This window comes from Electrophorus electricus, chromosome 25 (assembly GCF_013358815.1).
Source record: "Electrophorus electricus isolate fEleEle1 chromosome 25, fEleEle1.pri, whole genome shotgun sequence".
In the NCBI taxonomy this organism is placed as follows: Eukaryota; Metazoa; Chordata; class Actinopteri; order Gymnotiformes; family Gymnotidae; genus Electrophorus; species Electrophorus electricus.
The window spans coordinates 11,550,302-11,574,048 of NC_049559.1; the positions used below are offsets into that span (position 1 = coordinate 11,550,302).

The window sequence follows — 23,747 nt, forward strand, 5'->3', positions numbered from 1 at the left end:
AAAAAAAAAAAAAAGAAAAAAAAAAACTTGTCTTCTGTCCAGGGTACGCTCACATGCACCAACTTCAAAAACCGGCGTGATTGCCTGCGAGTTGGAACGATAAAAGTTTTTAGAATAACTGACTTTATACGACTGCATTTATGTGTTGGCAAGCACTAGCTAAGAGCTAATTAATTAAGATTTATAAACTGTGAAATTTCCCTCTATATCATAACCCAGAGAACCTCAAGGTCCTCAGTGTCTACTGCTGCTAAGAATAAAAATGGTACTATAAAAAAGAAAGGAGAAAAAAGACTGAACATTCTCATTCCGTTTTGTGTAGCGCTGAGATAAGAACGATAAACTTCATCGTGTTCCCCCACCCATCCTCAGAAGACTACATATCAACAGCGGCTACTCGACAGCCCCACCTCCACTAAGCCGGCCAGTGCCAAAGCGGACCACAGTGCGAGGTTCTAGATGGAGGGGTTAGCGAATGCACACAGACAGGGGAGACTCCCTTCACCGCGCTGCGCTGGAGAGGCGACAGGAAGGTGCATGCACACAGCCATGAGCGATGGAGCTGTTCTCAGAGCTCAGAGGAAAATTTCATTTCCAGGGCCATTTTGAAAATTACACAAGGAGGTTTTGACTAGGCAATAAAAACAGCAGCATATCCACCGGCGGGGGAGAGGTACTTAAAGAGAATGCCACCAATTAGCTTATTTATAAATCAACGGCAATTTCAGTGATGACTTTACCTCGAGTTTGATTAAATGTGAAAGGATGGCGGGGCAAAAAGGGGGGGAAATCAAAGTCAAAAATCATTTGATCTAATTTCCTTTATTGGCAATAATCACGAGCGGTTTCTCTTTCCCAGGCTAATGAAAAATGCCATTGATCTTGAGGTTGGCCAACGCAATAGCTCTGCAACAGGAGGGAGCTGGACGCGTGTCAGGCACAGTGTGGCAAGCGAGATCTGCAGTCTGGGCAGCACTGAAAGCAGGGCTGGGAGCAAGGCTCTGGACGACTTAACGCTCTGTGCCCGTCGAACGAGAGAGGCCGATCATGGAGAGGTTTTATTATAGCCCTGGAGCTGTACCATCGCCATCGTTAACGTCAACGGCGTTATGTGAGATGCGAGGTGTGGTCCGAGAAGGTCGTTTGCACGTTAGCATCCATATTCGTTGCCAGAGTAACCCGTGGTCAGACACTGGAAATTCCGCCCCGGCACAAACCGTTTGGTGTGATCCTTTAAAACAGGATGTTTTAACAAATCATTGAGGGTCATGGAGAGAGGACACCAGTGATGAAGAGGGACACCGGAGAAAAAGGCCAGTGACTTCTGGGTAATACACTCATAGCCAGCTACACTCAACACGGATGACACACAAGATGGCATCAGAGCTGGGTAAAGATGCCCGACCCATAGAAGCGCTGTTACATAATATGCACATGGCCTTCTAAATATGACATGGAACAAGCAGACTTTGACACAGTTGTGTAAGCCATGAAATCTGTCATTTAGTACAGGCTCACGTTGGCCTGGAACCTGGACTCTGCAACATGTCTAACCTGCACGCCTGATTACGATTCAGAATATTATGCAAAAATCCACATCAATGACTGAATAAAGAAACGTGTCTTCAGATCCAGTGTGACAATAGAATAGAAGCAACAACAAGCTGATCTCCAGTCATGGCTATCCCTCTCAAAGATGGAACGAAACAAAACACTGTGAGAAAAGGTGGCCTTCTGTCATGCCATGAGTGAGATCAATGGGGCTTTTGATAGAGTTTATAAGATGATTGGGCCATCAAACACCACTCAAGAATGCAGGATAAATTCACAACAAAGTGATCCAATGTGACAACATAATCTTACCTGTATCCATACATCGATGATAAGTGAAGGTGCTTGGCTTTAGTGTTTCAAATACACCGTTAACATAATGCAGACACATTTAACCTTGGAAACAAAACAACCACACAAGTCATTCTGTTCCCATTGCAAGCAGCAGTGACGTCTGACGTCACTTCATAGCAGTGCTACAGTTACTTTCCTTTTTTTCCCCGTTAAAGCTAAAGCGATGGGAAGAACATGTCTGTGCTCTGGCGGGCCAAACTTAAACAGGCGAAACACACAGTAGCTTGGCCATTTGAAAACCCTTTCATTACGAATCAAACCCTTTCGTTTCCCACATGTTAAAAATTAGCACTTCTTTCAGCATCTTTCAATATTTCATCTCATTAGGTGAAATCTAATGAGTGGCTTCTCCAGCTGCTGGAAGCCCAGGAGCTGTTGCTTTTGCTTCATAAACACTTGTGTATACACCTGTTCATTAAACACCATGATTATTATATACATTATTATATATTATATTAATATTCTGTACTTGCTTGGGACAAATCTCCTGAGATGGTGTTTTGACACTCTTTATTCTTGCGCTTTTCCTATTTATCACGGTTTCCTCAGAGCACTTCAAAGCACCATATGGACTCAATTGTGGCTCGTTCCTGGCACGTGTGAGCTGGAGACAAGAAGCATGCAGTACCTTTGGGTCTTACGGGTGTATTATTTCCACAGGGACACACTGTGGAGCCCTTGCGCCCCGGGTTTTGGAGATGCCCTTTTTCCCCCTAGGCCGATCTGGTGAACATGAGGAGGTGCCATCTCACGTCAACAAACCAAATTAGAAAAAGGTGCCCGCCAGATGTCTCAGCAAGCAGATTAAATGCTCTTCATCTCCTCACTCCAACCGTATTATAGCTTCAGAGTGATCAAAAAAAAAAAAAAACTAAAGAAAAAGAGAGAGACTGTAAGGATGAGTGATGTGCCGTGTGAAGGAGTGTGGGTGCCAAGTCGATAAGGGTCCGTGACCTCCATCAGGCCACCTCCATCACTGGGCTTAACAGAGGTAACCGTTGTCTGGAGCACAACAACAAGCTGATCTCCAGTTATGGATATTCATCTAAAAGATGGAACAAAACGAAAAACTGCGAGAAAAAGGCCTTCTGTCGTGCCACAAGACACCACCACCTAAAAAAGGTCTACTCTTCAGACATGAACTCACTGCAAGTCACAACCCTGCCTCAATAACCTGTAACCTTTTGAGTCAGCGTGCACGAGCCGAGCGGATGTGCATCTTCCACTGCACCTTGGTATTTTGGCAACAAGATGCCAAAAAGAGGCTGCAGAAAGCCACTTGCCCTGCTGTTTCTTGGCTGAATATCTGAGACAGTCTCTAGGCATGATAAAGACTTATGACCATGCTTATGATATGCTTACTATGATCGACTGCGCCATTGGCCAGTGTTAGCCACTGTCAGGTGGCTTCCTGGGCCCAGATTAAGTCCTGTGCTATGAGGCAGTTTACTGAGTGAGTCGTCTGAAAGAGTCAATATTGTCCAGGCTCAGGCCAAATGGCTTTGATCTAACTTTCCAACTTTGCTATTGTGCATCTTTGATATGAGAGCAAGGCATGTAATATCCACGGGCTGCTTCCTTTTGAACCTCGCTGAAGGAATATCTGTAGCAGGATATCCTGCCATCTGCTTCAGAAACAGAATCGTTCCACGAGTCAGGCAGTGGAGGCAGGCCACTCTTTGGAGAGTCACATCAATGGCTTTGAAACGCTTTTAAAAAGCAGCCAAAAAGCCCCCTTTTCCCCACCAACTTTTAAAAGTAGCTTCAGTTATCTGCATCGAGTTAAATGGGCTAATGAAAAACCGTCCCTTCCCAGACCACGGAACTGTAGCAAGAGATGGCTGAGAGACATTTTCCCCCCGATCAGGCTACTTGCACGGGGATGTCGGTCGAAAAGGCGTAGAAGTCACTGTTCAAGCAGTGCCCCCACGATGACCACCGCACCAGTCGCTATTTTCCTCACTCAAACCCCACTGTGCAGAATGTCCAGGAAAAACCGAACCAAATAAAAAAAAAACAAAAAAAAACACCAAATAAAAAAGGAAGGAAGGCAGATCCATGTGGGCACCTGTAAGAGAATGCATTTCCTTTCAAAGTGCCTGTTTTTCCCTTGTTTGTCTGCAGTTGTTTTCCCCCCTTTTCTCTATGCATTTTCCCTAAAGGCACTGAACAAAGTTGGTCCTGAGCCCTGGGCATGTTGACGGATGGCCGGCCATGCATATAATCAGTTCCGTAGTTCCGTACACTGTTGCGAGTTTGCTGGGGACGGGCAAATTAACATCTGAAAATGAGCTGCGAAACACTGTAGGCGAGAGCCCTGTGTCAGTGTCAGCTCACTTATAGTGCCTCTTACCCATATACGCACTCATTCACATGCACGCGTGCGCACACAGTCATAAACACGCACACAGTCACACACCCCACTCATATAGACAAACACAGCTAACGTCATTTTAGCCCACATTTTGTAGAAGCTAAATCTGGGTATGACCAAACAAGTAGACAGGCAGAAATACACTCATAACATTTACAGCGATAAAAAGAAAGAGTGCTTTTGATGAATTTCGCAAGAGAAACGGACAACTGGGACTTGAAAGCCTGATTTAGGAACAATGGCTTAAGCTACAGTGGCCCTGCCCATCAACAGGGAACTTACTTGCCACCGATTGATGAAAATCTCATAATGCTCAAAGTTTAAAAAATAGAATGTAAGGGTAAAAAAAACCTGTGCCTTTAAGTACACAGAAGAAACCACAGTAAGACCACAAAAACAACGGAACACAAGCGTCATTGTAGACAGCGGTCAACGTGTTATTTACAAGTTTCGGGGGCACACACTATATAACAGCAGTTTAATTATTTGTTGATCACAAATCAGGAACTGACAAATCATGTGTGTTACAATAGGCCCCAGGATTGAAATTAAAAAAAAAAAAAAAAGAAAAAAAAAAGTTCAGTAAATTAGAGGGTAAACTAAATGGCATGTGGAAAAAAACATTTAACTCTGGCAGGTCAGACACTGGTAATATCACCCTTCATAGTGCTCTAAGCCTGAATAAATCCCAAAGAATAAAGCGAGTGGTTTGTGATTAAGTGTGGGTTAGGACCGGGTCAGTGTACCCAAGCGTGCAAAGCCCCTGAGTCGTGGTGACCATGGGCAGTCTCTACCCTGTGCTGGCATGAATACAGAATGCCCGGAGCCTGGCTTAAATAATTACTCCCAGCATGCCATGGGTTTTCTCACAACAGCACCCGGAGGGGGGGTTACATCACCAAGCCCCTCCGTTTCCCCATCCTCAAACCAACCGGCTACACGGCACGGGCTAAAGGCAAGCGTGAATGTGTTTATTTCTACCACCCTGTTTCCCCAAATAACAGATTGTCAAGTGCCAAAGCAGTGATCTGCAAGAATACAGTCACGTTTGCGAAGGACGAAGGCTTTGGGACTGGAGGGAATCAAGTCCAGGTTCTGGCAGCGCTTCGTTAGGGCCCTAATAAGGAGCAGGCCCGTCTGGGGAGTCCCTGTCGGAGCTCTGGCTTTCAGCTTTGTTTTGGACAAATCCAAAGGACCACTCATGCTGCTTTCTTATCTGAGATGACAGTTCATAAGGAACACTGCAGGGCCATTCGACTGGCAACGAGATCCCATCAAAGGTCTGTTGTGGAAGATGGTCAGATGACTTGTTTTATGTTTATGTTTAAGGACTACACTGAACTGAAAAATACAAAAAAAAAAGGTAAATAAATGAAATTAGATGTGGAAAGCTATAATTTTTTTTTTTTTTGCATGGACACAAGAGGTTAAAATAAACAAAATACCATTTGGTCAAATATGTAATAAAGTTCAGTTTTATGGTTTGCCCAGCCTTTATGAATGCACATTTAAAACAAAACAAAACAGAAGTTCTCCATGCTGTAACACATTGCATATTGTTCTCTCTTTTGCATCTACAGTGTAGCACACTGTGAATGTCATGCAAACATACATCCTCCTCACTTTTCAAGGAGACCCTCTGGAACAATGTGAAGGTACAGTAGAATTCTCATGCTGACCCTGAACAGTTTTCAGTTCACATCACAGACATCCTTTTACTGAAAGACAACGAACTGCCCCGAGTGAAAACAACCACAGCTGTCTTCCTCCACCTTATCAAATTGCCGTGGAAACTGCAAACACATATTCAAACCCCCGTAAAAATGCACAACTAAAGCCCAAATACTGTTTTACATACATGCATAACGTGGAAGCATTGTTTCAACGAGGCGGTAGCACACGCTAAAATCTGGCAGTAATTCTGTGCTGAACACTGACAATCAAGCTCATGAGCCTGTGTGTGTGTATGTGTGTGTGTTTTTACAGCAGGATGGTGTCAAACTGAGGATATTAAAGCTGTCTATTCTAATCACTTTCTTACACAACTTTGCCCACTTGCCATTAACCACGCTCGCATACTCAATCAGCTTGTGGAGGCGGAATAAAAATGAACTTGCTAGCTTTTCATTCCTCTTTTCTTCTTTCTCTTCCTCTTTTCATAAATCGGTGGAGCGGCGATCCCTAGAAAGCAAATTGAACTTTGCAGTGGGAGAGGGAAGGGAAGGAGGAGACCGACCTGGTCACATCTGGGATTCGGATGGGGAAGTAGACCACTCGGCACTTGGGGCGGATGAGCTGGTCCAAGCCCTTGGGGCGGTGGTCAGGCATGGTCTTCAGGAAGGTGGAGATGGAGGAGAGGAAGGAGTTCATGTTGAACGCTGAGTTGAACACCACCACGTCCGCCACCAGGCTACGAGACAGAGAGTCGGACGGGGAAGAAGAGGGTGCCAATTTATCAGAGAAGGGGGTTGAAAATGAGAGAGGATGACGAGGAGACGAGTTTTATCTGTAAGCAGCACAGAACAAAACAGGGTACCGTCCAAAGTCACAGCATTAGTTTGCAGCACTTACGAATAATGTCGGGTTTATCCTGGCACTTTACTGTAAAGTGGATCTGAACAATCACCTTGGCACACAATCTTAACACAACAATTATAAAGCAGCCTAAAATGCTCATTTTTAGTCAATGTATCAAGATTAATTAAGATATAATTGACATTTTCCAGAGTAAGGTCTCTATTATACAATGTCACAATTAACCAAGCCAACCAAGCTGCTGATGGCATTATTGACAAAGGAGTCTTATTTGGAAGAATGCATAGTCAGTTAATGTTCCACTAGATGCTCTACTCAATCTAACTACACATTCAGAAGCAAGGTTCAGAAGTTGATATTTAGGTTTGAATTAAGTTGAATTAAGTGCTTTCCAAAAAAGAAATTGGAGAAATATAGTTTTATAAAATAAGTATAAGAGCAAAATGAAAGATAAAATAAAAAATTGCAAAAAAAAAATTGCAAAAAAAAAAAAAAAAAAAACCTGAACTACAGCATAAATAGGCAAGAAGTGTTACCATGAAAGAATTTGGTTGTAGCCATACTGGAAGTCTCTCTCTTGGCTTTTACGAACTGGGTAGATCAGCTGGTTTTCATGAAAGTACAGGATCTTCTTCAGAGAGGCGAGGTCTGGTCGCAGGGCCACCAGTTCAGCGAGATTAAGGACAGAACTGGTGAACAACACCCTGGAGAAGAACAAAGAGAATTTCTTTATCAAAATCCAAATTAAACAAATCTGGTTTAGCTTCATATTTCCCTTGGCATTCTACACTGCAGGATTTGTGTTTCAGGTGAGAGTATATTTGTGCACACTTCGCTCAATCATTACTGAATGTATGTATGTTTCCTAATTCCTGTTTGAAAAGGCTGACAAACAATGAAAATGTACTTTCTTCAAATACATTTACGATGGTCACAATACAACATGCAACATGGCATGTCTATAAATAAATAAATGGCTCTTCTCAAATTGCTACAGCAGGAGCATTACTGGGGTCAATAATAAGTCCTTTGGGACAGGGAAGCTGGGCGAAAGGGGGCCCTGACTGTATTAAGAGGTTTTGGGAGGGTGGGGTTTGGGGTGTGAGCTTTGAACCTGCAAGGCTCATCTAACTAACTGAACCCAACCCCTTCCTTGTGATACTCCCTCCTTCTCCGAGCCTAGAAACCGACCCCCCTCATCATACCCCCTCTGTATCCAAGCCTAGGCAAGCTGACTGGCTGCTCACAAGGCCTTTTGATGTAGTGAGCACACAGCCTTGAGACCATGACATGGTCTGGGCTGAAGTCGCAATTTTCCAACTGATCTAGGAGCAGTCTCCATGGCTCTGACCCTAAACCTAATGGTGACACAGGGGGCATGAGTTACTACTCTCTGATCATTGAAAAGGGGCAGTTCTAACTAACAGCCTCTGTTGAGGGATTATCACTCCGTCCTGTACCTTCATCTTCATGAGACCACATGCATCAGACACCATCTCCCAAATCCATACCAACCCAGAAGATGCAGAACCAAAGCAGATGAGAACTCTATCTTTAGGCTTTATTACTGCTGTCCAGAAGACGTGGTCAATTACTAATGAAGCCAGGGACATGCTTCCTCTGAGCTTGAAGTGATAAGTGAAAATGAAATTTGAGGCATCTTTTTTAGTTTGTTTTTTAATAAAAGTGCATACATGATCATGCACAGCTTGACTAAGTAGGAGACATTACAAAAAGGAAACTACATAATAACAATAGGCTAATTTTAGATCAGTCTTTAGGCTTTAGATAAAAAAAATGCTGCATTTACACACCGCTAAAATAGATACTATACCTAGCATCCAAACTTCTCCATAGCGATAAGCTGCATCCAGTTACCCTGACATTTCTACTGTGACTCAGACAGTGGACACTACTCATCTGAAATTCTGACCGCAGAAGAAGCTGAAATTCTATGGGAGAGGAAAAATTACAGCGTTGTGTTTGGATCCCGTCCCCTCGGATGCCAGGGCGGTGCCACTGCGTGGCTGAGCGCTCCGGCCCCACGGCCTACCATGACTGCATTTACTGTTGATCAAGCCATGCGCTAAACGACACACCTGCATAGTCTCTACTGCCACTACAGTTTTAGGACACTGCTGATTGTGGCAAGTTCTGTGGTGGGCAACTGCATTAAGTTCAGTCTGGCTGGTTATGTGGTTAAGTGCATTTTAAGTCTAACATTTATCCACATACATTATCTGTTCTATTAACAGTAATTCAAGGTTAGATTATTTGGTGTTTCCTCCCTGCAAATGCTGCACACAGCTACTGTGCATTCACACATTTCCTCCCCCCCGGCTCCTTCTCTGCAATGTGGGACTCTTATCCCTGGCTTATGCTTTCTTTTTCCTGGATTTAGCTTCTGATTACCTCAGTGCTACAATTCTTATGAACACTCAACCAGCAGTGTCAGACCATTTTTTAAAAAAAATCACTCATCACCACACTGCATCGATTTGATTCTATAATTTGCAGTCTCCCAGTAATGTGATAAGAATGTAAAGAGTGCCCATAGCTGATGGCAGATTCACCACTAAGGGCTTGCAAAAGTTTAACCGAACTTTAAATGAGGGTGTTTTAAAGCCAAGCAAAGCTAAGCAATGATTATTCATAGTGAAGTTTTTCAATATGTGCTTTCACATCTAGGAGTCCTTTCTCTTTGAATTTACAGTACATCTGATTTTAATTTTTCAGTATTGTTTCCACGATTGCAGTACATTCAATTACATTCTTGAAAGTAATTTGTTATTGGTGGCAGCAGGATTCTACCTTCGTCACAAGTTCATAATTGTCACCCACCATATATTTCCAGCGCCAACTACTAACTGTCACTAAACTATATGTTTCAGAGCCAACGACAACCTGTAAGACGGAAGACACAGTGGGTGGCTGTGTTACTGTGTTTGCTTAGTCAGAATCTTAATTGCAGAAGAGCGTTTTTGTCCAAAAGGTGCCATTTTGGAAAGACTACCATTGCTCTTGGCATGTTACAGCTATAGAATTTTTCCCCTCCTATACTTACCACTGGGAGCGGGAGGGAGTGTGTGAATTATTCATTTGGCATATCACTATTCATTAAGCTTAACTATGCGCAAATACGGTATTGGCTCAAAGTTTCAAATGGTCAAAAATGTCAAAATAGATATTGGGTGTGTGGAGCACACTTACCAACTTTACTCGTACATAGGTCATCCTAAATTAATCAGAAAATTAAGCTTCAGCAATCAAAACCTTTGTCACCCCCCCCCCCTTTTCTTAACTCTTTAGTCTCCACTATAATTGCAAATAAAATAACAAAACGTAAGATTTGCCCAGGGTTTTCCCCACCCACTGTTCATGATGAGATAGAGAGAAAGTCCCATCAGATGCTTCTGTGTTTTTTTTTATATATATATATATATATATATATATATATATATATATATATATATATAGATAGATATATAGATATATATATATATATATAGAGAGAGAGAGAGAGAGAGCGAGAGAGAGATGTATATATATAAAATGTAGAGAAAGAGAGAGAGAGAGAGAGAGAGAGAGAGAGAAAGGGGAACTACATATTTTATACAAAAGTTTCATACAAAATTAATTTCATGAAACTTTAGTTCAAACTAGCATACATGTGGGGTATTCACTGTCTACACTCTTGCTGTGGAAATGCTTTGAATGAAACCCAACATCTACTGCACCCTTTTCAAAGTATTCAGGTCAGAAGAATGTTCAGGGAAATGTGAGAAAGAATGACGCAATATCTCCCCACCCCACTTAAATCATGATGCAGCCACTTCCTCATGCAATGCACTCACTGGCACTAAGGAATTGAACGTATTTAATCAACAAATCGTTCAGGCCTTTTTATTTTTTTTGAAATCACATAAAATGTCAAAACAAGACAGGAGATGTTTGCATTGCTATACTGATGAGTAAATAGGCATTTTTATTGTCAGGGTTTGAGGTGCAGGTATTTGTGTGTTTTTGTGCATGCGTGCGTGCCAAGTTTACTTCTATGTTCAGTTTGGTGTACTAAACAATTCAATGAGTCCGCAAAATCGGGGAACTCTGTCAGAAATTGCACTCATCAAGGAGATTGAATGACATGTCATTTGCTCTCAGTGTGACTATAAGAGAATCTCTGAAATGACCAATGGCAATGTGGTTTGCTTCCTATTTCACTTGACAAAAATAGCCAGTGGATTTCCCCTTGACACAACACAATCCGCACATAGAATCAGAACACAGTAAACACCTAAACATCTGGCATATTTCAACACTCTTGCTTAGATCCAGGACACCCATAAGTGTTTTGCAATCCTTTTCAGTACCAAGATGACGCACATACACTTTTATTCGGAAGTTTAGAACCATCTGTCACGTTAAATTCAACACTCATTATCTCATCTCATAGTATAGATCTAAATTATATAAAAAATACACTAAAACCCTTTTTTAAAGATCTTTTTATTTAGGATTAAAAACTTTGCAGGGACAAAAACAAAAGTTATTAAATTAAATTACAGTGTAATTATTAGAATAAAGTAAGTTACTGTAAAGTATCTGTAAAGATTTGATCATGGCTTTCTTTTTTTTTTTTTTTTTTTGGTCTGTCTGATTGGATGATCATCTGGATTAGTATAACAATATTCACAACGCAGCCTTTAGTCATTTTGGAAACCGCTATGGACTTGAGGTTTTGTCTGTGTGAGGGACTTGAAACCTATAGTTTTATACAATTATTTTTTACATTTTTACATTATTTTTATGTTATGTATGGGCAAAAACAACATTAAAAAAAAAAAACAACCAACCAACCTAGAACACTGACTCCAAACTTTTGACCAGTAATGTAAGACAAGCCAGTTTACAGACCATTTAAATAGTTGGCACATTAACAGCTATATTAACAACAAAAAAAAAAAAAAAAAAAGATAAAGTTGATTTATAGAGTAATATGATGAGTGATGACATTTAAGGTCAATTTTACAATCAGAAATATTTCTCCTGTGACTATATTTTCATATTCACTAAAGCATTCATAGGTCTGTCTGATTGGTTTCATGACGAGAACAAAATTTACATGTTCAAAACCATGCACAGGAATGAAACAACTATTCTTTTTTAATAATCTAAATTAAAACACAAAGGCTTTGAACTGAACACATGCTATAAATGTGTCATAAAAAAAGCTATTATGTTGTTTATATACAAGTGCTTCTTCCTCCTACTAATTCAGATGCACTTTGTTTTTGCACAACTGATGAAGGACCTCTATCCAAAATGTCCTGCTTCTCTTTAAACCTGGAAAATTGTGCTTCATTATAATTGTCCATTTTTAAAGGTCTCTGCCTCTCTTTCCCCCCTCCCTCCCTCCCCCTCTCTCATATATGTGTGTGTGTGTGTGTGTGTGTGTATAGAAATATGCAGATTCCATATTTATTGTATACATTACACACACACACACACGCCCCCACATTTCAAATTCAAGTTTGGTTTATTTGTCCAAACGTGAACTTGAAATGTGGGTGCTTGTATGTGTGTATGTGTGTGTGTAATGTATACAATAAATATGGAATCTTCATATTTCTATACACACACACACACACACACACACACACACACGCACACACATTTCTAGTGGGAATGTTGTTTCTCTGTACTATGATTATTACTACCTCTCTCTACATACTAGTTATTAAAAATCATGAAAATTTAAAACTGGTGTGCACATTGTGATGAAGGTGAAGGCAGTGAGCACACCTGGGATCTAAACCCAGGTCCATCAGGTGGTAATCATGTGCCCTGACCACCAGATCAAAGACAGAGCACCCATTACACCTTCCTGAATGATGATGTCAGTACACCCCCGGGACACACACACAATTAGTTTCATTTTTTATGCATGAACAGAGCTTTACACATAATAATTATGAATTATTAGTATTGTGTGATGCATAATGTCTGTGGGTTTTTCTTTTATTTAACAAAGCTCTTTATATCCAAGCAGAATGTTTCATCACCAAATAGCTACATGCTGACAGTGTGATTTTTTTATGTTCGTCACATGCCAGGAATTAGGCATCATTGTGTCTTCTTGTTGGCTTTTCAATTTTGTGGGTTGTTTTTTTTTTTATTTTTTTTTTATTTTTTTTAACGAATCAGTTTTCATTCTTGTTGCCTTCTGTGAGGTGTTGGCTTAAAAAGAAACAGTAAGTTAGTCTGTTGGTCTGCTTATGAATAGACTGCCTCTAAATTCAGTGTTAGCCACTTTGCTGGTGTTATTTAGCCATTATCTTGTTGCTAAAAATATGGTAATAAGTTATTAAAGCCTGTCTTTCTTGTCTGTGAAAAAAAAAAAAGAAAAAAAAAAAAGTTAAATATCTAAATATCTAGCCTACTCAGGAGAAATCACTTTCGTTCATGAGCTGACAGAACACCCACTGTAGGTGAGATCACTGCACAGCCTGCAAGGGGGTCCTGCATATGAATGCATGTCATAAAAATACTTTTTAAAATAGGCGTATATTGAAATTAGCATTATCTCTTCTATAACACAGAATATTTCACAAGAACTACAGTAGACATCATTGGTACAGTCAGACTAGCCAGCAAGTTTCAAAATATTAGCTTTAGCTCTACCCCATATCGATGGGCAGCTTTCAGGCAGGGTGTAAAAGCAACCTAAAAATGTTTCAGCCACAACCAAAAATGAAGAAAATGGCCAACAATCAGAATAAGACAGTTCTACTATCAGTTCACACTCACACACACACACTCATGCACGCACACATGGACATACAAAAGGAGTGGTTAATGTTTGCTGCTGGACAGAGTGATAATCATTTGGTTTTTAAAGGTATTAAACACACAAGACTAGACCTAGCTTGCACATTGCATGCGCCCTAGCCACAAAAGCATTGCTCCTCACTGCAGTCAGTAGCTGTGCGCACACTGACCTGTATGAGGGGCTGGCAGGGATAGCCTGCATGAAGTACAGGCCCGCAGTTCTGGCCCTCCAGTGCCATTTCTTAGCAGGGAGGGTGCAGACCAGGCAGTCGCCAGTGCTCTCCTGAAGCAGGTCAATCAGTTGCTTGTGAGAGCCACCATAGAAAGCCTCTACCAGCAGCACACTCATGGATCAGGCGGAGGGCTGGAGGGACCATTTAAATTGATTCCACCTGAAACAACAAAGACCGTAACATGTCTGCGATGTAGCCGAGACACGGGGACGCATTGGTGTGGAGAAAGATGCACATCCGAAAAGCACAACAGCAGCGCAGAGAGAACCTGACCCGCAGGTCGTCATAACAGGCGCTTATTGATAGACAAACATGCAATGCCGTCTTTTCAAAAGATTGTTTATTTGATATTCTCACCAATGGAAACATTATGATGACTAATGAGAAACCATGAAATAGGTGACATGAGAGAGGAATAACAGGTGGGACGACATTAATGGTTGTATTCAAAAAGATCGCCTACATACAGTACTTTCCCAGCCATTTCGAAGCAGATTAATGCCATATGAAACAAAGAGTTAAGTCATAACTGGAATGCAGATTGAGTTATGCAGTAAAACAAGAAGAAAAAAAATCAACAGCTGGCCTTTGGAAAAATGAACCTTGCATAAGAATGCTGACACAGGGATTTTTTTTTGCAAGCAATAGGCCCGTAGGCTACATAACATGGAAAGGTACATTTTCTGGTAAATCAACTTCTGCTCCAACATCTCTAATTAGTGGGCGATAATATACAGCTGGCCCTTGGTCCACTATGAGAGAGGCAGGTCTGAAGTTGTGTGTCTGTGTGTGTATCTATAATCACTTGATTTTTTTTTCCAGATAATAAATAGGCCTAGAATACAAAATGATGGTTCACATTATTGTGAGAACTCAACCAAAATAATTCACCTCAAAGTAGCTATTTAAACTAAAGGTTTTCAACTGTTGTGAACAAAATATTACAATGCTTTACTAATTAAGAGCACTGGGTATTGTTATTTGTTGCCATTTTTACACAGGTCATTTCTAAAATTGGAAAATGAAGAATTAACGACACAATCTCTCTCTTGCCAGTAACTAAATCATGAAAGCAAAAAAGAAAATGTGGGAAAATTGTTGCCCTTCTGGCCTTTACTGCTATAGGTCTCAACACTGAAAAATTATATGGTCTAAGACCTGAGTAAGGCTAAAAATATTTTTAAAATACCCTAGAATCACAACAAAGGCAGATCTTACCCCAGAGGCTTTGTTGGTAGCCTAGATGTGGGTTTACTGTCCATCTTTTTGGAAAGAAAGAAAAAAAAAAACCTAGCCTAAATCACTGGGGTTTTCCAAGTTCTAAAATCGGATTCAAGAAGGGGGCTTTTCCCACTTACGCTACATGATTACCTTGAGCCCTCCATCTTACTCAGGTAGAGCAAAACACATGTTCAACCTCAAAATGGAGACAGGAAAGTGAGGGGTTAACGTCAGTACACTCACCCACACACAGTTATGAGAGAGGGAAACCCCACTTCTCCCAACCTGCCAATCTTAGGCAGCAAAGTTGTACCTCTCGATGGATACTGAGTCATTTCTGAACTTCTCTCTAAAAGGCTTGCCTCTCTTAGCATCAGTGTGAGCGAAGCTACGCTAGGCTAACAGTACCAATTGCTTTAATGCATCAACAAAGACTTCGCAAGGGAAGGCAACAGATAATTGCCCCCGGTTCAGATCAGTATGAGGAAAGGAATACAAATGAGTCTGAATCACAGGTTAAAGCTAAAAGCTGGTGATGCATTTTCTGCAGCTGATCTGAGGTAACATAAATACATCGCCAAGACTAATACCATCAGAGAAAGGTATACAAATGTAAAAGGACTGAGGTTTTTTCTGTGAAACTGAATGCAGATCACTCCTTCCTCCTTAGCTTCACAGACAAGAAATGTTGTCTCCCAAGGAGACGAACAACATCTAATCTACATTATTCCAGATGAAATACAATATTTTCTCTGGATTCCAGATTGTAAGGGGGTAGTGGCAGCTGTTGAGAGATGCAGCCACAGAAAAGAACATCTCCCGAGGAGCACGGCTGACAAAGGCACAGGATGAGCGCCTGCCACACGAATGCCGAGTACAGCAACAATCCTACAAGAGCAGAATGGTGTGGCACTGCCCAGCGACAAGAATCAAAAAACATGAGGCACTGGAGCATGGGAGCCAACACTCAACACCTCATTTCAACAGCCCCTAGCCATTCGTGCATGTCTCCACTGTGTGCAAGTGTGTGTCTCAGTGTGTACATGTCTCATCATCCACAATGGAGTCTGACAAGGCATGTGGAGGCCTGAAGTGATGTAGTCTTTCTGTAGCAGTAATTCAGCTTGAACAATATATCCGATTAAATACTCCCCCACAGTGGAGAGGGCAGCAGACCGAAGCCAGAGCTGATAACTGAAATTAGACTTGAAGGATATGGGCAAGTTGCTTGCACACACAAGACAGCCTATTCCATATTGCCACGAAAGGTTCCCTAACAAAATTAATGAAATCACAATTAATAGCGTACTACTTAAAGGAAACCAAGAAACAATGCCTACACACACAGGCCCTAAGGTACTAGTTTTGCTGTGTCAGACATAAAAAAGCTTCGGATCCACTCAATTACTGTTTGATTTTTAGAGTGAACTTCTCATGTCAGGGCTGACTGCATGTGTTAGTGTGAAACCGAGACCTGAGACGTCGTAATTTCATTGCTTTCTTTTCTGCTATAACTTATTTCACCGCTGGTACAGCTGAAATTGTACATGTACAACCTGCTTACAGATATAAAAACCTCTGGAGCTGTCTAATGTTAGAATCAGCAAATCATAAATATATTTATTTCTAAACACGAAGAATTTAAAACCATTTAAACCATACTACAAGAATTTACAGGTCTAGAGGTACTTAGGCCCAAAATTGGCACAATTCAATACCCAACTTCTTGAACTCACTTATAGTCTAGTGGATTAAAAGGACTGGATTTCCACGTAGAGACCAAATAAGACAAAGGTCAAAAAGTTAGTTAGCCCCCAACCTTCCTTTCAATTTAACTTCCACTCTATATGCAAGTAAGAATATCTCATCAACTTGACAAGCATGAAATAATTAGGTCACGAAAACTCTTCTATGACAGTGATGCTAGGTTACATGTAGTGAATTAATGAACACTGCTACATCTTACAGTCATTCCTCAACCACACAGCCGCTTCCCGCTCAGTGAGTGGCACCCCAATCAGCTCAAACAGTATTGTAAGCTCCGTAAAACGTTGAGTAATTTGTTCCTGAAACCCCCTCTTTCAGAGTTCAGCGATTGACACTGACATTTTTAGTGGGTTCAAAACACTGAGCTAAGGCCACAAAATGCTATTCATAACTCCTTTGATCTCATATTAGAAAAGCATGAAGAAGCTTGCATTTTCCACGGATTAAGGCTCCAAACCAAGTGGAGTGTCTGAAAAGTGACTTTTTCCTCTTTTAATATAAGGAGTCGTGTTCTCGTTCACGACTTCAGAGGCTTTGTGCTAACGTTAATCATTAAAGGAGCCGGTGAAAGGATGCTGGGCTGTAATTACATGGTAAAGCTTATATGCTAATCACTGCACACTCATCTGACAGAAACCAATGAAGGCAGCAGAACAGCAGATGTATACAGCCATGCAGGTTAAATTAAGAGATCTAATCTGATTGAGCCTATCCACCTTTAAGTGTGACAGGTATTATATAGAATGAACGTAGTAAACTAACAGAGAACAAAGACTACCAACAATCGGAAAAATAAAACATTCATTTGATCCTTGTTTTACCAAGTACAAAGGATTACACTTATCTCCATGTCAAACTGATCGCTTACAGACAATTGAATAAGAAATGCATATATGTGAAAAGCTCAAAGCTGTGATCAAGTCATGAATTTGTGGAATCGTGTTGGACAAATAATGTGAAGTTCTGTAAGAATAAATAAGGGTTTTGATAAATAAACTCTTCAAATATGCCTGAATTTAAATAAACCAAAATTTCAGGCTATAAAAGGTGATGATCCTAGTTTGCAATAGCCCTTGTTTTTTGTGGCTAACAGATTTTTATAGATTATATCAAGGCACTCAGAGAGACCCATGTCAAAGTCTGTTCAAACTCTGCAAATCTAGCCCATGAACGGGCATAAAATAGAACACCAAAATTGCCATACAAAACAGCAAGTTGCATGCAATTTCTTGATTTTGGACATTCTGAATAGTGAATCTTTAAAATCCCTCTTATGACTTCACAAACTATGGACTGGATTTAGACTAACCACAAACTCTGCAACATTGTATGCAGTGCAAAAGTGGCAATACATGATTGGCTTTGATCAAGTCCAGTCAAGTAACAAGATAACATATATAAATTTTAAAATAATACAAAGGAATTAGCACACAGACCAATGGAAGCTTTTATACCACATTTTCGTATTTACAAAAACCATAAAATATTTATGTTCCTTAATTCTCTTCCCGTCACAATGGATTTCTTCTATGATCACAGAAAATAACCCCCCGCCAGCCACCCACACTACATTCTAGATCTAGATCATAACACGCATTTAATATCGTCTCGGCTATATAACATTCGGAGCTGTTCATCTTTATGACTTAAAAAGTCACATTCTCCGTTTCAACTGCGAATATCTGACTCATTGCGAGCAAAGCACATGTTCATTCCCTCTTTGAACTTGCATACTGAAATATACCATGCCAGTTTTAATAATACTAATAATAAAACATTTCATTGAATGTCGTCAATCTCAGGTACAGCCTTAAGAATCCACAACGAGGTAAATAAAGTTAAATCTTTGTCCAATTAATTTTCTTCCAACTTCTTATAGACTGAAGGTATCCAATACTCCACATTCTAATTCGGTTTAATTCGTTTTCTAATCCATCTCTTTCTGGTATTGAATACTGCTAGCTAGCTAATGTGCAAGTGTTACAGCCTCTAGTTTAATAGCTGGGGCTGATTATCTAGCTACACTTTCCTGCTTAGCCCTGAGTGAAATGGGCTAGCTAGCGGCAAGCCAGCTAACAGATATACAGCTAGGTAGCTAAAAGGTAGAAGAGATGGGTATGCTAGCTAGTTTTCGCTGTCAGATATGCGAAAAGCTCAACAAAGTTTGTACAAAAACCCCAAAAGAGCACGACCGCGATACATTTAGCTAATTTATGTGCAATACAGGCTCAGACAACGATGTTTTCTTTGGAAATGAGCTAGTTTAGTTAACTAGCTAAGCCAGATAAGATAAATAGTTAGCTAAACTAAGCTAGCTACATTAGACAGATAACCTTGGTTATCTATCAGAGTAGAAATGGCTCCGGTAAAATCTATTTTGCAAATATACGAACTGCCAAACCCGAGGCCTTTTTGGCGTTAAGTGATCCGGCTGCAACAACATTCTACAACTGAAGTGTTTTATTGTGAGAAAACAAACCTCCAGCCCGCACCGTGTTTGCGCCTCTGTTTACGTTCACTTACCTCTGGCCGAATGTACCGGCGTCTTCCAGTGCACGTGGGTACGTGATGACATCACAGCACCCGTCCGTACACTTGTCAGAAGAGCAGAAGCTGGAACGGCGTCGAGCTTTTGGTTTCCGGCAGAACTCATCTGGACCTACAAAAGCGAGTCCACTTGCTCGGCTTAGTAGCCTAGAATTCTTTCCACCTTCATGTTCCCAATAAAAGGTATCACTCAAAATATTTTCTGAATCTACTACTCAAAATAACACCAACGATGATTCTTCTTCTTCTTCTTCTTCTTCTTCTTCTTCTTCTTATTATTATTATTATTATTATTATTATTATTATTATTATTATTGTCATTATCATCAGCATTATCAATATTATTATTAATATAGAAAAATCATTTTAAAAATTAATTATAGTTTCTTCTTTTGTTTGTTCTTCTATATTAAGTTTGCCTTTGTGTGTGAGTATTAGAGAGAGAGAGAGAGAGTGAGAGAGAGAGAGAGAGAGAGAGAGAGAGAGAGAGAGAGAGAGAGAGAGAGACTTCACATGGGAAATACTTCTGACCTAAGCCATACTGTCCATTTACAACTAAGTTGTATATAGACGAATATGTGAATTGAGAATTATCAAGGTCATGGTTAATGGAATTCTTCTGTGCCTCCAACAAGGAGACTGTACAGCTAGTTACAGGCTGTAGCTGATGTTAATTTAGCTCAACCAGACATCATTCAACTTCAAAGAGACTAATGGGGGGATATCAGAGAAAGACTTTGATAAGGTGGATTATGTGCTAAAATAATTCACATCAAAAGGTAAAGGTTGTAATGAATTAAATAATAGCATTGAAAATTATATTGGAGGGGAAAGAAAAATGATGATATGGGACAGAATTAAAAGTACAGTGTATGACTAGCTGCTCTGCTGTTTTGTGGGTTGGGGGTTGATGTACATTATGGGCCCATAGTAACAGGAAAGTCAACGTTGTGAACACATTAACCACACATGTGTTCACACACACACCCACACACACATGCATGTCCCTTTCAACTAAATTTTATTACCATTCTTTTTACACACCGATAGTGTCATTTAGCATTGCTACAATTATCTCTGTAAAGGAATACTCAGTGAAGTGTGACACAGGTATTGAAAATTAAATTGGGCTACATTTATTCGAGCAAGGTCATTTCCAAGAGAAAATACAAATCAAAAATTAAATTATACTTCAACAGACATTTCAAGAATCCCATTAACCACAGTCAGCCTTCATCTCTTTAGCTCAAAAGAAAAGCAGATGAAGAAAGTGGAATTTGTTTCTCAGTCAAAAATACAGTGTTTTCACAATATTGTATCAAAAGTTCCCAAATTGTAGAATCTCCTTCATCAGGTACTTTAAGTAAATAGAACAATTAACAGTAATTGTTCCAGATACAATAAATGCTCTCTTAATGTAAAATTTGCTCCAATATTCACTTGTCAGGATCCATTTTACTAAAATATATCTATATCGAGGAACTATAATACTGTACACTACAGTATGAAATAAATATAATTAGGAAATATAAAATGAGTCACATAAATAAAATGGTAGTTTAAAATAAAAATAATTGAATTTTGTATTGAACAAAACAAAACAAACCAAGGTAATACTGACAGATGGTCTTAAAAAAAAAAAAAAAACAAATACAGAAAATTGCACAAAAATATGTAAACTATGAAGTCTAGCTATACTAATACTGACGAAGGTAATTTAAACAACAAGGTGGATTATTCTCATTTAATACTAAAGCAAGTGCAAAGTGAACAGGAGTTAACTCTGCTTTTTACGCTGTACAAGGATGGCACTTGCAGAAAACAGGGGAAAGTTTTGCATATAAGGCTTTTCTCTAAGGAAAAAACTCACAGGGTATGGGACAAAGCATCTCACAATGGAGCCTTCATCTTCTGTGCCGCTCTTAATTCCATAGCCCACCTAGCCGAACTTTAAGACTTTGTATGTTTAAGAACCATACATGTGTTGTTTAGATAAAAATGCTTCATAAAAAGCCATAGTGAGATCCAAAATAAGCAGGTGGCAGGTCAGGAAAGAAACGGTAAAAACAAGGATATCACAGTAAGTGATAGACACAACATAACACTGACACGCTACTGCGTCTTCAAGAGCAGTATAAGTACATATACGCAATGCTTACTTTTTTCTAAAAATTATTATTATTATTATTATTATTATTATTATTATTATTATTATTATTATTATTTTATTATTATTATTATTATTATTATTATTATTATTATTATTATTATTATTATTTTATGTAGTAAATAATCAGAGTGCAATTTCCAGGCTTGTGCTGTGACCACAATAAAAACACAGGGGTTATGTCAATAAGCACTGCACAGCCTTCACGCTCCACTCTGTACACTTCTGAAACCTTTTAGTCGGTTCTGTCGTAATGAAGAGCATCATCGGGTTTGTTTTTGCATAATGTGAACTCTTGAAAAGTCCCACCCAGTCTAATATCTGCTTTTGGACCATGGCTGTTGCCAGTCTGAGTTCCACGCTTTGTGTCTCCGAAATACAAGCCTCACGGCAGTGTGGTCACAAAAGTTAATCTGGCTCAAAGTCCCTCAGTGAGAAGGAAAGAAGGAGGAAACAATACAAGCATGAAACAAAAGAACAATAACAACAAAAAAAACCAAACAAACGAATGCTGGAAGCTTAATCCAAAATGCAGTAGTTAATCAGCATCCTCATTTTCCCCCTCTCTGTCCATCTTGCCCTCCAACTTCCTCTCTTCCGAGCTCTCATCCTCCGTACTTCCCGATGCTCCAGTATCCTTCTCGTCTTTCGCTGTTTCGTCTGGGCTCCGGCTCTCAAACCTCTCCTCCTCCATTTCCTCTTCCTCCCCGAACCCCGCCTCTCGCCTGCCTGTCACTTCCGGGTACGCCTTCTGCATGTCTTTGGTCCCACCCTCGGTGCCGTCTCTCAGAATGGTGCTCCCTCGTATCACATCCTCACCCTGGTCCTCTGGGTCAGAAAAACCCAGGGGCCCAAGTCCCTTTAGGTAGGCCCGCCTCATCAGCAGCTCTGTGGGCTCCAGGGGGCCGCTGGCGTCGTGGCCCTCCTGCTTGGCCGCCTCGCGCTCCTCCGCCTCCCTCTTGCAGTAGGAGTAGCGGTGGTTCATGTGCTGGGAGTAGGAGCCGGAGTGGGAGAAGCGCTTGCCGCACTTGTCGCACTGGTAGGGCTTCTCGCCCGAGTGCAGCCGCGAGTGCTCGATCAGGTGGTGCTTGTGCTTGAATGCTTTCTTGCAGATCTGGCACTGGTGAGGGCGCTTTCCTGCAGACACACAAGGGGAGGGAGAGAGAGAGAGGGGGGGGGGGCAGGTTACCACGGTGATCAAGCATGTGTAAATCAAACACTGCAAATGACAAAATATCACATATTACTCTGTGGGTGAAGATATCAGTGCATTACAGGTAAACCAAAAAGACTCAATTTGACACTGTAGATTCACACAAACATAACACCACAATAATAAATATTTCAAACCATAAATTCTAAATATATTTTTTACCTATCCTATTAATTTATATAAACCCTCCTTTAAATAATTTATAAGGCCATGGCAAACAAATTCAGTACATTGGTTTTAACATGAACATTGTGATGGCTTCTAAAATCTAGAGTTTATTTCAGATTTTATACCATAAACAGAATAAGAAGGCAAGGGGGAAGCCATGACTCAAAGATCTATTCTGAGATCGTCTGTGACCGTGCTGAATGCAGCCAAAGAGATCAGGTGATTATTGCACCATGCTGCAAAGGTGAAATCAAGGTGGCCGGCATCTTTGAACCAAGCGTGCTTTTTAATGACATAATTTCCCCATGTTAAAAAAATGCTTATATCAGACCAATCCCCTGCAAGGCTGTGAGGAAGACTCAGGAGGAAGAGACATCTCACCTCCCCTGCACTGTATTCATTAACTAGGATCTGCAGCAGGATCTACTATGACTTGTGAGCACATGGGAATACAGTATGGCAGAGTCTAATCAATGGATAAGCATTTAGTCATTTAGTAACTTCAGCTGTGACACATTTGCTATATGGACACACACATCCCACGCACACATGCAGTCATCTTTGAACGTGTGAACGGTGGTAGGGGATTCTTGGCCAAGGATAGCACTGGAATGCCTGTGACACCTTCCATAGTTGCCATGCATGAGATGACCCCTCCCCCTCCACCCGCCTGCCTCCCCTCCACACCCCACCTTTCCTCGTCAAGTTCAAAAATAAACGAGACAGCAGATTCCTTGTCCCGCGTTCCTGAGCAGGAATGCGAATGAGGTATGATGCAAGCCTGTGTAA

At 40.6% G+C, this 23,747-nt stretch overlaps 2 protein-coding genes across 6 annotated transcripts in view; both read right to left on the minus strand.

The window, feature by feature from the left end:
* gtdc1 (glycosyltransferase-like domain containing 1) overlaps positions 1 to 19,425 on the minus strand; it is a 31,746-nt gene extending 12,321 nt beyond the window's left edge. For 2 of the 4 annotated variants that reach the window (XM_027016921.2, XM_027016918.2), the window contains exons 1-4: positions 19,343 to 19,390; positions 13,813 to 14,034; positions 7,351 to 7,518; positions 6,516 to 6,689 (exon numbers count right to left, since the gene is read on the minus strand). In XM_027016921.2, the coding sequence (XP_026872722.2) occupies positions 6,516 to 6,689; positions 7,351 to 7,518; positions 13,813 to 13,991 (521 nt within the window). In that variant the 5' untranslated portion in view covers positions 13,992 to 14,034; positions 19,343 to 19,390. Of the gene's footprint in view, positions 1 to 6,515; positions 6,690 to 7,350; positions 7,519 to 13,812; positions 14,035 to 15,093; positions 15,257 to 19,342 lie in introns of those variants that run through there. The other 2 variants (XM_027016920.2, XM_027016919.2) reach the window with 2 other exon arrangements.
* A 2,301-nt stretch (positions 19,426 to 21,726) lies between these two features.
* The window catches only part of zeb2a (zinc finger E-box binding homeobox 2a), a 48,107-nt gene continuing 46,086 nt past the window's right edge, over positions 21,727 to 23,747 (minus strand). Inside the window, exon 10 of one of the 2 annotated variants that reach the window (XM_027016908.2) lies at positions 21,727 to 22,714. In XM_027016908.2, coding sequence (XP_026872709.2) covers positions 22,116 to 22,714 — 599 coding nt within the window. In that variant the 3' untranslated portion in view covers positions 21,727 to 22,115. The remainder of the gene's footprint in view (positions 22,715 to 23,747) is intronic. The other variant, XM_027016909.2, reaches the window with a different exon arrangement.